This window comes from Marmota flaviventris, chromosome 16, assembly GCF_047511675.1.
Source record: "Marmota flaviventris isolate mMarFla1 chromosome 16, mMarFla1.hap1, whole genome shotgun sequence".
NCBI lineage: Eukaryota > Metazoa > Chordata > Mammalia > Rodentia > Sciuridae > Marmota > Marmota flaviventris.
The window spans coordinates 50,181,378-50,196,360 of NC_092513.1; the positions used below are offsets into that span (position 1 = coordinate 50,181,378).

General features: G+C 42.1%; 1 protein-coding gene across 1 annotated transcript in view; it reads right to left on the reverse strand.

Annotated features, from left to right (window-relative positions):
- The window catches only part of Colec12 (collectin subfamily member 12), a 180,614-nt gene that overhangs the window by 21,505 nt on the left and 144,126 nt on the right, over nucleotides 1-14,983 (reverse strand). Inside the window, exons 4-5 of the mRNA XM_027942952.2 lie at nucleotides 7,478-7,576; nucleotides 5,682-6,728 (exon numbers count right to left, since the gene is read on the reverse strand). Coding sequence (XP_027798753.1) covers nucleotides 5,682-6,728; nucleotides 7,478-7,576 — 1,146 coding nt within the window. The remainder of the gene's footprint in view (nucleotides 1-5,681; nucleotides 6,729-7,477; nucleotides 7,577-14,983) is intronic.

Sequence of the window (14,983 nt, forward strand, 5' to 3'; positions counted from 1 at the left end):
AATATATAGGGGCTGGGGTTGTGGCTCAGTCACAGAGCGCTTGCCTCACATGTGTGAGGCACTGGCTTCAATTCTCAGCACCTCATATAAATAAATGAATAAAATAAAGGTCCATCAACAACTAAAAAAATATTTTAAAAAAGGAATATATAATTTTGGGTGGCTGGGGCTATAGCTCAGTGGCAGAGCGCTTGCTTGCATGTGTCAGGCACTGGGTTTGATCCTCAGCATCACATAAAAATAAAATAAAATAAAGGCATCTGTCCATCAACAACTACAAAATAATTTTTTTAAAAAAAGGATTTACAATTTTAAAAAGATTTAAGATATTATTTGGCAATCATTTTGAAGAATAACTTGATTTTTGACCCAAACTTAAGAAAGTCATGTTTGGAAAGTCAGGAAAGCTCCTGTCCATAGAGCAGGGTGTATTTACACCACTGTTTCTCACCAATTGGCCACAGGCGGCTACTGTGTCTTCCACTCAGGGATCCCTAGAGAGGCAGTCTTGCTCAAGACATGCAGACAAGGGTGTGGGGTGGCTATGGGGGACACCGAGGCCTCCTGCCCAATCTTCCCTGCACTTTGCATTGTCCCTGTCCTTCCAGCTTTCCTACGCATCTTTCAAGGCTGAGCTCAGGTGTCAACCCTTTGGAAGCCTTCACTGACTGCACTTCTGAAAATAAACTTCCTGTCACTTCAATCTCCCTGAACACGCTATCCATTCTCTGGAGTCAGCACAAGGCACCAGGGTGCCATGGTGGATACAAGGGTTTGGAAAGGGGTTTGCCATTTGCCAGCTGTTTGGCCTTGGCTAAGTTACTTGGGCTCTTTGTGCCTTGGTTACTTCTCCCGCAAATGGGGAATGCTAACAATTCCCACCTTAAAGAGATGTACCGTAAAAGTAGACAATTTGTCAAGCAGTGTGATTGGCATATTGCAGAGACTCCATAAATCCATATGGAGCAAAATGAATGTAGACAGTACCTGAGTTTGATTCCTCTGCAGGACTGGGTACCAGAAGCCAGCAGAATCAACCTTAACCCCATCTATGTGATTTTATTCCTTATGTATATGAAGCTGTTTTGCTTTCCACCAAAATGTATTGGCAGCAGCTATAGCAGGTGGAAAAGTTTTAATTTAATTTTATTTTTTGCAGTGCTAGGGATCAAACCCAGGGCCTCTCAAATGCTAGGCAAGTGCTCTACCACTGACTCCAACCCCAGTTCCAGAAGGGAAATATTTAATCGGAACTGAACTTGTCCACACCAGGATGTTATGCTAACCCCAAACTCGGAACAGCACTCAGTACTTTGTATTATTTTACTGAGTCCTCAAAACCCTAAAAGGCACACACAGATGAGGAAACTGAGACACAAAAAGGACGAGGAACTTGGTACCCAAACCCAGTTCTGACTGATATCTTACCTATTAAACCTTACACCTATCTCAGAAGAGCAGAGAGGGAAATGCTGGGTGGTGCAAAGAATGCCCACACATTTAGGATAAAACTCTATGGGGGTTGGGCTTGGGGGCGCACCCCTGTAATCCCAGCAACTTGGGAAGAGGCTGAGATAGGAGGATCACAATTTTGAGGCCACATCTCAGCAACTTAGCAAGACCCTGTCTCAAAATAAAAACTAAAAAGGGCTGGGGATGTGCCTCAGTTGTTAAGCACCCCTAGATTCAACCCCTGGTAACAATGATAACAACAACAACAACAAAAGCCCCCAAAGCCCCCTAAAGTCTTTAGGTTGTTTGTAAAGACTTCTTAATAATGTTTTTTGGTTTATTGACATAGAGATGACTGTCATCAGGATTCAATCTGCTCCTGACCACTGACTTCCACTCTATCAACTGGCTTCAGATACTTCCTTCCATGCTCCTTCATCCCTAATACTCTTCCTTTTTCTGCACATGCACAGCTTATCCCTGAGGATGCAGAAAAGAAGAATAAAGCAGGATGGATTAGCACTGGCTCATGTGGGCCTTCCTTCTGCAAGATTCAAAAATATGCTTTCCAAGAAATTCTTACTGACTTACCCCTAATGAGGCCCTGAGCTTATAGTTCAGCTGCCTGAGACAGCGGTCTCATTAAGAAGTGCAGGCTGAAACCACTCAGAATATTCACAGCCCACCGAACCTGCGGCCCTCTCACCTTGGTGAGGGCATGGCCAGGGAAACTAGTCAGGACGTCTTAGAACAGAGCCCAAGTGGGAGTCCTTGACAGGTTAAGGGCAGTGCTGCCCTTGATTCTACCTTCAAATTCCTCTTAAATGAGAAGGTCCACTTCTTCCATCTCCACTGCTACCATTCCAAGTCCCCCACAACTGGTCCACACTCTGAGTGGACCCTGCTTCCACACTTCCTTGGGAATCTCTTCCCCCAGCACCCAGAATGACCTTGGAAAAATACCAATCAGATCATGTCAACACCTTGCTAAACTCTCCGACTCACACTAAGAATAAAACCCCAGGCTGGGGGACTGGGGTTTGTAGCTCAGCGGTAGAGCACTTGCCTTGCATGTGTGAGGCACAGGGTTGGATCCTCAGCACCACATAAAAAATAAATAAATAAAATAAAGGTCTTGTGCCCATCTACAACTGTGTGTGTGTGTGTGTGTGTGTGTGTAAATTCCCAGGCTTGGGCTGTGGCTCAGTGGTAGAGCGTCTGCCTAACATGTGTGAAGCACTAATTCATTCTTAGCACTGCATGTAAATAAATAAATTAAATAAAGGCCCATTGGCAACTAAAAATATATTAAAAAAATAAGATCTCAACTCCCAGAGACAAGGCACTAGGACCATATGCATTCAGTGACTATCCTTGGGGTTAATGGCATAAGGCAGCCTTGGTTCAAATCCTGTTTAGCTGCTTATCATTTGTGTAAATTTGAGCAGGTTACGTAAACCTCTCTGAGCCTTGGTTTCTTCATTCATGAACTAGCCATATTGTAAATACCTGTTCCACAGAGTTGTCGCCAGGAGGCACAGGCATGGTGGCTATGAAAAGCACTCTGAACACTCCCACGAGATTAACTGATAAGGTGGACCATAACCATGGATAGGATAACTAACTTAAATATCCAGGGTCTACTCTTCAACAATGAGCATCTCATATACACTTCACTGACCAGTCTTGCTAAATACGTCAGAAATGTCCTTGCAGAAGACAAGCGAACAAGCCAATAAAATCCTTAAACCATGGAATTAATAGCTAGAAAACATCCAGAATACTCTGGTAGGGCTGTCTGAGGTATCACAATTAGATGGGACATTGAGAAAGCTCTTAGTTTAGGAGGATGCCCATCAACTGCCATCTGCCGTTGTTCTGAATTTTGGATGAAAAAGAATAGAAAAGACCAAACACTGAAGACCTTTCTTATCCTTTGAAGGCCCACTCCTTCTTCAGAAAATGACTTACACCTATAATTTTCCTGATTTAAAATTGCCCAGTCCCTTCAGAGTTGTGGCACCCATGTTGCTCAGGGAAGTCATTCTTTTTTTTTTTATGGTAACAATTGTTATAAAGGAAATTCTATAAAACCAAACACCTATTGGTCTTTCACTGTCAAGAGCTCCTCATATACCTTTTATTTATATTTATTTTGTGGGGGTGGATACCGGGGATTGAACTCAGGGGGCACTCGACCACTGAGCCACATCCCCAGCCTTATTCTGTATTTTATTTAGAGTCAGGGTCTCACTGAGATGCTTAGTGCCTTGCTGTTGCTGAGGCTGGCTTTGAATTCATGATCCTCCTGCCTCAGCCTACTGGGCTGCTGGAATTACAGGTGTGCACAGCGTGCCCAGTTCCTCATATACCTTTTAAATACCTGCAGATGGCTTTCCTGTTTCCCACTGAGCAGGTTCTCCTACAGGTCCTCAACCCTTCCTCACATCACACAGTTTCTAGATCCTGTCATCCTGATCCCTTTTTTTCTGAGCATGCTGGACTTGTGACTGTCCCTCTTAAAAGAGAACCCCCAAATAAACCCTATCATCCAAGACTACTTAACAGAGTGAGATATCATCTCCCTCGTTTTGGAGATTATATTTCTATGAATAGAGTAAAAAAAAAAAAAAAGCACATTTATTTCCCTGGAAGACACCCTTAATTGCTTCCTGTCAACTAAACCCTCTCAGGGCTTTTGGCACACACTTATTCTAAGCCACACCCTTATCAACATTTGTCTGCTTGGTCTCACCCACCTCCGAGCGGATCTTCCATGTGTTCCCTATCGATTTCACTTGATTGGCATCTTGTTAGTATTCCAACCTCTCAAATCATCTTCAATACAATTCCACCATCCATGAGCTAGTGTATAGTTTTGTATCACATAAGTATTGAATTACGAGGTCATCCTTAGTTTCATGCTGGTCACTGACAAAGCTGCTGAACAGGGTCCATGTCTGTCGACCAGACCTGCCTCCGGGCTCACAGGGACTCATTAACTACCACTCCTTAAGGTTTGGTCACTTCACTGATATGGCAGATGCTCTCTAGGGGACCCTCCAGTGACTCATGCCCTTGTGTAATCCCTTTACCTGGAGTATGGAACCTGAGACTTGCTTCTAAGCAACAGATATGGCAAAGATAATAGGCTGTCACTCCCTCAATGAAACTAATTTATTTGAGGCTCCATCTTAGCAGAGTGAAGTGAGAAAGACTCCCTTGCTGGCCCTGAAGAACCTGTGATATTATGGGACGGTCAGGTGGTAAGGAACTACGGGTGCTCCCTCAATGCTGAGGACAGTCCCCAGATGACAGAAAGAGGAAGCTCAGTCCTATTCCAGAAGAGGAGTTATTCCAAAAACTCAAGGGAACATGGAAATGGATCTCTCCCCAATCCAGCTTCTGATGGAACCACAGCCCTTCAATTAACCAGGACTTTCAATTTATATGAATGACCTGGATGACAGTAAAACTCAGATTTTATATAGAAGTCACACCATTTCGATCCTCTTACAGTTATTGCAATGGTAACCATCTAACTACTCATGATATTTGGAAACAGGAATCCTTTAATAGTAGCTGAGTGGTCTGAAAAAATTAATCTTTCTTTCAGAGATGCTCCATTTATATTGGCATTGCAATAGTTCCGGTACTGAGAAAAATCCAAATTGACCAATCTTTCATCAATAAATAATTGATGGAGTGTCTTTAGTTATGCTTCTTTTCTAGATGTGGGACTTGATTCCCCTTTCTCTGAGTGGTGGCTGAACCTAGTGACTTATTTCTAAAAAACAGAATATGTTAGAAGTGATAGTGTGTGGCTTCTGAGGCTTGGTCATAAACAGTATTGTGGCTTTTGTCTTGTTCTCTCTCTCGGATCACTTCCTCTAGAAGCAACCAGATGCCATGTTATGAAGATACTCGAGCAATTTCACACAGTGAGGAACTGAGGCCTCTTGTCAAAAGCCATGTGAATGACTCTGTCGGAAGCAGACCCTCCAACCCCAGTCAAGCCTTCCAATGACTACAGACCTAGATGATATCTTGACCATGACCTCATGAAAGTTAGTCAGGGTCAACCTGCTAAGCTGTTCCTGAATTCCTTATCCACAGAAACTATGAGATAATATAAATGCCTATTATTTTAAATTGCCAAATTTTAAGGTAATTTGTTATGCAGCAATAGGTTATACTCATACAAATCCAAATACAGCACTTGTACTTACCTTGTAGTATTGTAAAATTCTTGATGAGCTGACCATGCTTGGAATCCACCAGCTTCATCTCTTCCATAATCACCGATAAGTTGGCCACTTCAGTATCTAACCTTGACCTCATCATATCTTGTTGCATCCTGAGGGAAACAGAATCCAAACGGATATTGGCCAGTGTATTATTCAAGGAGGTCAAGTCATCCGTGTGTTTGGTTAGGGTATCGGTGCAAGTGGTCCTGACTTCATTCAGATTGCTGGTCAGCGTCCTCAGGTGGTGGGCCGTGTAGCTGATATTACTAATGATGTTCACAATATCTGTCTCAAAGAGCTGGAAGCGTTCCTCCAGTTGGCTGAACTTGATGGCTGTTCTATTTTCTGCGTCCTTATGTAAGTCCTGAAGGTCTTTCAGGTTCTGCTCGTTGGCTTGTGAGATAGTGGTGATGTTGTCCATCTGACCTGTGAATGAGTTGAGCTGGCTGTTCATATCCTCCAGGGTGTCGTTGTTGGCTTTGGCCAAGACAGAGTTGTTGGCAGCCAACGTCTGCAGGCTTTGTACTTTCTCCTTCAGCCAATCGGTGTCCTTCTTGGCTTGAAGGAAAACCTGCTGCAGATTTTGGAAGTCATTCTTGATTCGCTGGATAGCTTGGCTCGTGTCATCCACAGACCGCTGCAGATTACTGATGAGGTTCCTCTGCTGCACCTGGGTCAGGTTCAAGTTGTTGAGGTTCATCATGACCACGTTATGAGAATACATTTGATTCTGCAGATTGCCCTGGAGCACGCTGGTATCTTGTTGCAGATTGGTGACATAGCCATTATATGCCTGGAGAGTTTTGTTTACAGTGGTGATAAGGAAAGAATTATTTTCCAAAGTTTCTTTCAGTTGACTCTGCCTGTCCACCAGGGCATCCCCGCTCGCCTGTAGCTTCTCCAGCGTATCTTTGTTCTTGCTGGTTTTTTCTGTAATCTCATGAAGCTGTTGACGAAGAGCCAGAATATCTGATCTGAAGGTGGAAAGTTCTGAGTTGGTGCTTAGAGCTTTCTTCCCAGTTTGGTCTCCTGGGAAAAGAAATGTTTGCTTCTTATTAGACTGGCGGTATGGAGAAGTGTTTGGGCAAGGTCAGCGATCCCAAAGATACTTAACTAGAATGGATTGTTTTAGAGATAAAATTTATGGTATACACAGACTTCTCTGCATTAGTAAAAATCCACATAAAACTGGGTCCTGGGGAATCAGAATTGGTGTTCAGCACTTCAACCGACAAAGTTGGGTGAACATTTTTCTCAAAGAGAGGAAGAATTGACCAGATTCTAGAACAGTGGGCAGGGTATTCTTAGAAGGAAATAACCTTTTAAATTTACCAAAGTATTATTTTTAATTAAGCCCCAAATCAAGGAACAGAATAGATGGAACTATTTTATTTTTTAAATTAACTTTTATAATTCTATGCAGTTTAAAACTTACTGAGCATTTTATCCAAGAGTCTTTAACAAACGGTATTTGTGGTTCATTTTAGTTAGGATTGATCTTCAGATTTAAATTGGCAGATAGTAGTTCGGGGTGGGGGTGGGGGCCAGAATTCAACACCAAAATTGGTAATTTTCTCTACTATTGAAAAGTCTTTGAATGAAATAAGATAGAAAACTCAACATATAACACAAAAAAACCTGAATGTCCATCTGGGAATTTTCTAGAAATGGAATTTTCTAGAAATTTCTAGGAAGTATCATTCTAAAAAACTGCCATTATTTATATACAGTAGAGTGAGGGGGGTGCCACTGGATGGGTCATGCTTTTTGCAGATTACCTAGTTTTTTCAGGTCACTTTCCACCGCAGTGAGCTTGTCGTCATAGGTTTGGCGAGACGTCTCCATGCCACCTGTGACATTGTCCATTTTCTCTACAACTAAGTTTTAGGAAACAACGCATTAGTACACATACCCACTCATATTTATATTTTTAGTTTCAAGACAAAAGATTCATTACAGAACAAAGGGAACAGAATGGGGGCAAAAGTATAATTGAAATCAAATATAGGGAAAGCTATTATTCTTTTAGTAAATAAGTTGCTTATCAGAAAACCAAGTGGAACAGATCATTTGGTTGAGGACTGTACATTCTTAACTATTATGATGATTCTGTAATAGCTTGGAAGCTTCAGAAATTAGAACTAGCTTTAAAAATTTTATATATTAAAGAAGTCTTTGATCTGTATTATTTCCTATGTTAATTGCCGTTTCATGTAGGCAGAGAACACTAAGATCATTTACAAAATTCACTGCTCACCAGCTGCCCTAAAATTCCTGGCAGGTATGACCCACTTACCTAGGAAGAGATTCATTGGCCAAGAACCCCTAGATCAAGTCTGTATTCAAAGTCATCTGAGAAGGGACAAAATGTCAAGAGGACCTACTGCTTTCATATGGGAGGTGCCCTGGAGGCCTGAAAATCTACTTTTCATCAGTGAAAATAAAATTTGTAGTTTATCAGTCTCCATGTAGATGCCTGAGTAGTATTTCTAAACAATGGTTTACCACGATTTTAGTTTAGCTTTTTTTTTTTTAATTTTCTTGATTGTACAACAGAGAAGGTTAGTGACACAGCATTAAATAAAAGCTTGGGTTTTTAAATCTGTTCTTAGAAGGCAGTTATTCTCTAAAATTATGAATTCAAGTTTGTTTTTACAATGTCTCATAAGAAGATATTTCTTCAGAAGTGATCCCTGTGAGACCCAAACTCCAGCAGGTTAGGATCAAGTCACTCTGTCTCATCCCATCTGTCTGTGTGTCTGTCTATCTGAGATAGGGTCTCACTGTACTGTGCAGGATAGTCCTGAGTTCCTGGGCTCAAGTGATCCTCCTGTCTCAGCCTCCAGGGTACCTGGAACTATGGGTGTGGGCCACCTTGCCTAGCCTTACTGACTTCAGTCTCGACAAGCTTCTATTTAATAAAAAATTTAAAAGGTTTTTAAAAGCATAAGTATGTCCTCTATACCAATTGTGAGCTAATTGATGCAGTTAATATTATTCATCAAGGGTTCTACCCACACATGATTGAATGGGTGGCTCCTTTTCCTATGAGAACCTGTTACCTTTATGAGTGTATGTGACCCGAAGTGCACTAGCTCCATGAATCCTGGAATGGGTCTCAGGAAGCTCACTGTGCTCACCCTCAAGTATCTTCAATCTGGCCATAATAATCCACACATACTGCCCCCAGTGCTGTCTCTCATGAGCCTTTCTATGTGTTCTTCTCTCTTCTACAATGTTCTTCCCGACTTTTTCACTATGTTATGTCCCCTTTGCTCCTCAGGCCCCAGCTCAGCATAGCCTTTGGGAAACCTCAGCTGAGCTGCATCTTGCAGAATTTTCCTGGCAAGCATCCCTTTCCCTATCACAGGACTCCCCATGCCATATCCTCACGGCTTGCTTACTAGAGCCTTCTGGGCAGGAACATTGCACAGGTGCCCCTTGACTTACAATGGGGTTATATCAATATACCCACAGCTAGTTGAAAATATCGTAAGTTGAAAATGCACTGAATACCCCTGACCTACTGAGCATCCCAGCTTAGCCAAGAGCACACTGAAGGGTGTAAGCTGCTTCCCCGCTGTGATTTCGGCCTACTGGGAACTACTACTGATCAGCATCACAAGAGCATCTTACTATATATTGCTAAGCTAGAAAAGAGCAAAATTCAAAATTCAAAGTATGTTTCCTAGTGAATATGTATTGTTTTCACACCATCCTAAAGTCCAAAACCCTAAGTTGAACCATCGTAACTTAGGGACCATCTTTATTTAGTTTTATTTCTATCGCTTAGCTCAGTGTGTGGCACTTAGTAGGTGTTCAACAACTATATACACATGATGGCATTTATTTAACTGAGAATCTGCCTGGGGCAGCTGAGACCAATGAATGAACTGGACGAATTATATACAGGTCATGTAAACAAACTAACCAACCCATCCAGGAAAGCCTCTGCATTGGCAACGAGTATGACATTTTGTTAAATAATTATTGTTTCTTAAATGACTACTTAGATGCAGACCTTGCGTCTAAGGGTTGGGTGCTGGGCATGCAAACACCAAGTCCCTGGACACTCGAAAGAACACAATGTATCCTGCCATTTTAGCAAAACTAACTTTCTGAAACACAAAATAGGGAATGTTTACAAGTTTAGGGTTAGTTTTGATTCTCAAATCAAAACAGATGCCTCTGGTCTGTCCTCAAACCACATGCAGGATCTTAAGTCCTGCCTCTCTTTCCTGGAAACCAAATAAACCTCTAAATATGCTGACAGTCATTCATTTTCTACCCTCTCTAATTTTTCTTCCATTTTAGTTTAGAAAAACACAGCACTGTCATGGACAGACGATTCAGGACAGGAATGAATACTTTCTTTTGGAAAAAACCAAAAATTTAAAAAAGAACCTGTTACCTTTATCTTCTGGGTAGCAAGGAAACTATCCTTCCCACCTCAAGTGCAGGGGAACCCACTGTGTGCACTGGGGTGTGTGTGTGTGTGTCTGTGTTTAAAAATAGGATCTTGGTAAAAGCTGCACATTTTAGGGCTGCAATGCTGGCAGACGGCTGGTGCATAAAAATACCAGACTGGTGGGGATCCAGAACTAACACTTGCTGTATGAGCACACAGCCTTTCAGTGGTTTTTACTCAAAATTATTAGCACAAATTCTCAATCAGGAATGTAGAGGCAGAGCCATCCTATCTAACATTGAAATGACCAGACTACAGATATAGACCTGTTTACAGATCATGCTTATAAGAGAAAAATGAACAGGAAGCCCCACCCCAGGGTTATCAGCAGTCTGGTTTTTGACAGGGTCTCTTTTTATTGGAAACTATAACTCAATGTGGACTATTTTTCTTCTGAATATTGGTATTTGGGGTATCATACCTGAAGAGTTGCCCCTCCTGAAGTACCCAAAGCATAATTCCCTGGAATAATCTGACAATAATACCTTCCCCATAAAAGCACCGTGGCACCATCTCTTGGCCGGGGCCATTAACCTCCTCTTTCCTTGTACTGTTTTCACCCACTTTTTAAAGTTCCCTTCAAGTCTCACCATCCCTTGTGTGAAGCCTTGCCTATAATTTGATTCTAGAGCACACCAACTGAACCTTTATTTGAATAATAACCATTTCAATAGCTTCTATTGTCTCTATAGAATAAATAATAAAAGTTCCCATTCTTTGCAAGGTACACTGTAACATCACTGCAGTTAATTCTTACCACTCCTGTTCTACAGATGAAGAAACCGAGGCTCAGAGATGCTCCATGACCTGCCTAGAACCACAGATATTGCATGTGACCTAAGTGGGGTGCCAGACTAAGAGACCTGATTCCAAAATCCATACTCTTTCTACAACTCCACATTGCTTTTCATTTAGCATTTCTTAATCCTCAATCTGGTTTCCCTTGATTAAAAAAAAAAAATTCCTTGAAAGGAAGAATTGGGTCTTCTTTATATTTTCTTTAAGTCACCATCACCAGGTGTTTATTAAGCACCTGCCATGTTGTGGCATAGTGATAGCCACTGAAGAGTCAAGAGACATGGGCCATGGTCCCAGCCCTTGAGGATAAGGAACAAGGATGGAACTTGGAGCTCCTATTTGGTGCTCCGAAGTGTCTAAGAGATAAATATATCCTCTGATGGTTTCCTAAGACTTCCTGATTGCACTCCCCAGGAATTCAATAAAGACATTTCTATCTTGAATGCTCTTTCAGGTTTCATTACAGAAATACAGAAAATCTGTCTGCAGGGTGTTATCCTGGGTTCTAAAGAGCTCTACGCTGTGATCTGATGCATATTTTGAAAGTTCCCTTATCCAGTTGTCAATGCTATTTTGATTCAGCTTAGTAGCAAGGCAGACATTCTGTGGCTACTGAGGAAGATTCATATTTCGGTCCTCCTTCTTGATCCTAATCACCTTAAGAAGGCTGCCTACTGGGCAGAGCAATGGAGTAGGATTTTCCTGTTCTGAGAATGTTCTGGAGGAAACACGACCCACTCAACTTAAGAGATGGCTCCTGCCAAGAAAGCTCCAAGAACTAATGAGAAAAAGCCCAGGTCAGAAAATGTACCAAGCGTAACTTGAGCATGGTCCAAGAGCATGTTTTCTGCTAAATGACTGACATGCTTCATGGTCACAGCCACTGTACAGACCCTGTCTTGGTAACTAAGCAATTCTTTGGCTCATTCAGCAAATGCTCTGGGGGAAAAAACCCCCAAAAACAACAAAACATTATATCCCAACTTGTGGCTATGGGAGTGACAAAAAAGGAGAAGTAAAAAACAATTTTGAGGAAAACAGTGTGGAATTGCCTTTGTTGGCTCTGATAAATAAAAGAGTTTCATTTCTTTTTCAACATGTCCTCCAGAGAAACACCTACTTGCATTTCTTGAACTGAATATTCTTTTTATTTTCTTTCTTCTTCTTTTTTTTTTTTTTTTAGTAACTAGATAATAGTAAATGCTTTATTTTTACTATCTATACCCTCACATCTCAGTTGTGCCATGGTATTAATAAGTCTTTTTCTTTCTTTTAACAAAGTTCTTCCAGCCACCAAAGGAAGATGCGTGAAGGGAGAATTGGGTCTTATCTTTTCTGCCTCTTTGAGAGGCTGGGTCACCAGAACCTTATCAGCAAGAAAAAGGAATCACTGTCAACGTGAAGAGAAGGTACCTCTGGAAAATGTCAGCATTTTAGCTCCTTATGGTCGTGTTTGGAAACCTAAAGGGCATTTTGTATTATCTCATTTTTGACAGCAGCAGCCTGAGGAGTGGGGGCATCAAAGGAAGGAAAAGAGGCTCAAGACACCATCTTGCCTCCCCTTCCACTTGCTCCATCCCTTCTTCCTGCGCCTGGTGAGATCACACTCAGAGCAGGCCAAGCTGATCTCTAGGATTTTAGATTTCAAGGTAGGACTTCACAGGGCAGCAATTCTTTACATGCAGATTGACTTAGTGTTGCTTGGGTATCAATTGTTTGCTTTTGTAGAAATCAGTCCTAATCTACCATCTATCCCTCCATCCATCCAGCCACCTATCCACCCTACGATTAATTCATTCAGTAAGCTTTGCTGGGTACCTGTTGAATACCATGAGGGTAGATGCTGATAGAAGATAAATAGAAGATAGTTTACATACAAACATCTAGTTCAAGTGCTGAGACAGAGAAGCCAGACACACTGGCCATAATGACGCAGTGTGACAGAGGCTAAGAGTAAATAACTAGTGCTGTGGGAACAAACATGAAGCATCCAACTAAGCTTTCAGGGGCTTTGGACAGGACATGAAGGGCATGAAGGAGTCATTTAGGTGGAGAGCAGGGAAAGGGTGCTCCAGGCACACAGACTAGCACAAGGATAACATCAGAACTGGAAAGATGCCCAGTAGATAAAATGGAGGAAGTACCTGCATCTTACCAAACAGAGAGGAAAAGAAAAAACCTCTCTCCTTTGGATTTTTCTGTATAATTCTAAAGACCTTGCCCTTATGTCCTAACAGAGGTAAAAGTTAAAAAATAGTCCATCTTCACCAAACCACTCTGGTCTCTTTCAGAAGTAAATATTTATTCTCATGATATCGTAGGATACTGAGCCTTCAAAGGTGCTTACTAAATGGCTGTTTTAGCTCAGCTCACTAGGAAAAGCCATGAAGGAGTGAGTAAGTAACCAAGCAAAGGTACCTCTGGAAAACATCAGCCAGTGTGGATGACCCAGGACACAGAACACCCTCCTTCCCTCACTAGCCACCCCACCCCCACTGTCCCCCTGCGCAGCCCTTGTCGTGACTTAACGGCCTTTCTTAATCACTTACTGTGTTTGCTGCTTTGTCTAGAAACGCAAGACTCTCCCAATTAAATGAACTCATCACAGATGGATAAAATGACCCGGCAATTTTCCACATTTCCATTGCCCAAATTCCACCATCAACACGCTCCATGATGCATGTTATTTTCCGTGGATATTTCCTTGGGGGAAGGACTAAAAGGCCCTAACTATACTCAGGACTTTTAACACGTTTTGCCATTCTAGCGGCTGGAGCTGTATTAAATGTAATGGCAAAGGACAGAAGGACATTATAGTCACTATCTACTGGGACCAACTATAGCACAGGGGGTTTCTATGACATCGTCTTTGTTCAGCTCAACCACCTTGAAAGTGGCATCCTAGTTACCATTTTGCAGCTATGAAATCAGATTCTCTGGGAGGTGAAGATTCATACCCGGTTTCCACAGCCATGGAGAAGACTCAGCGTGATGCTGGCGCACAGAAAGCACCCACTGAACATTCATTACTGTATTAAAACAGGCAGGATCAAGTCTTGAACTTGAATGTCAAGATCCAAAGCCCATTCTCGTGCTAATATGCTGTGTCTCCTCAGGACACCACTGAATACTGGGGAAGCCTGAGAGGAGTTATAAGTTGGAAGGAGTTCACTTTGCATCCTTCTCCTCCAAGGTCAAGTTCAGGGGTTAAGCAACAAGGAGGAAACATGTGGAAGTTCTTCTCTGTGGGAAGGCAGCCATGGTTGCTGCTGAAAGAAGGGTTTGCAGATCAACAGACCAACGTCTGCCTCCATACTGCAACCAACCAGATGAACATATCTGTCTCATTTGACATTGACAGTGATGTGTTCATGCTGGTTTTTTTTTTTTGTACTGGGGATTGAACCCAGAGGCACTTTACCACTGAGCCACACCCCAGCCCTTTTTATATTTCATTTAGAGACAGGATCTCTAAAGAGAGGCTGGCTTTGAACTTGTGTTCCTCCTGCCTCAGCCTCCCAAGCTGCTGGGATTACAGGCATGCACCACCATGCCTGGCACATCCATGCTGTTTTCTATAAAAGGATTTGTGTTGTTTGCAACTCTGAATCCTGATACCTACCTGTGCTCTATTTTTTTTTTCTGCAAGTCGGGAGAATACAGTTTACCTTAAACTAGACAAGTGTAGGCCTGATGTTTTTTAAAATTTATTTATTTTGTATTTTTTAGTTTTCGGTGGACAAAACATCTTTATTTTATTTTTATGTGGTGCTGAGGATCGAACCCAGCAATTGCGCATGCCAGGCGACCGCATTACTGCTTGAGCCACCTCCCTAGCCCTAGGCCTAATGTTTTATGGAGTTGAGGTGGCAGTGCCACTTCAGTTTTTACTTTTACAATAATTTTATGAAACTGTATAAGTGTCCCTGTGGGCTGACTCCAGTTTCCACTGATCCTCTTAAGGTGGGGGGAGGGGAGGAGAGGGGAGTAGCTAAAGATATGTAGATAAAAGCAACAA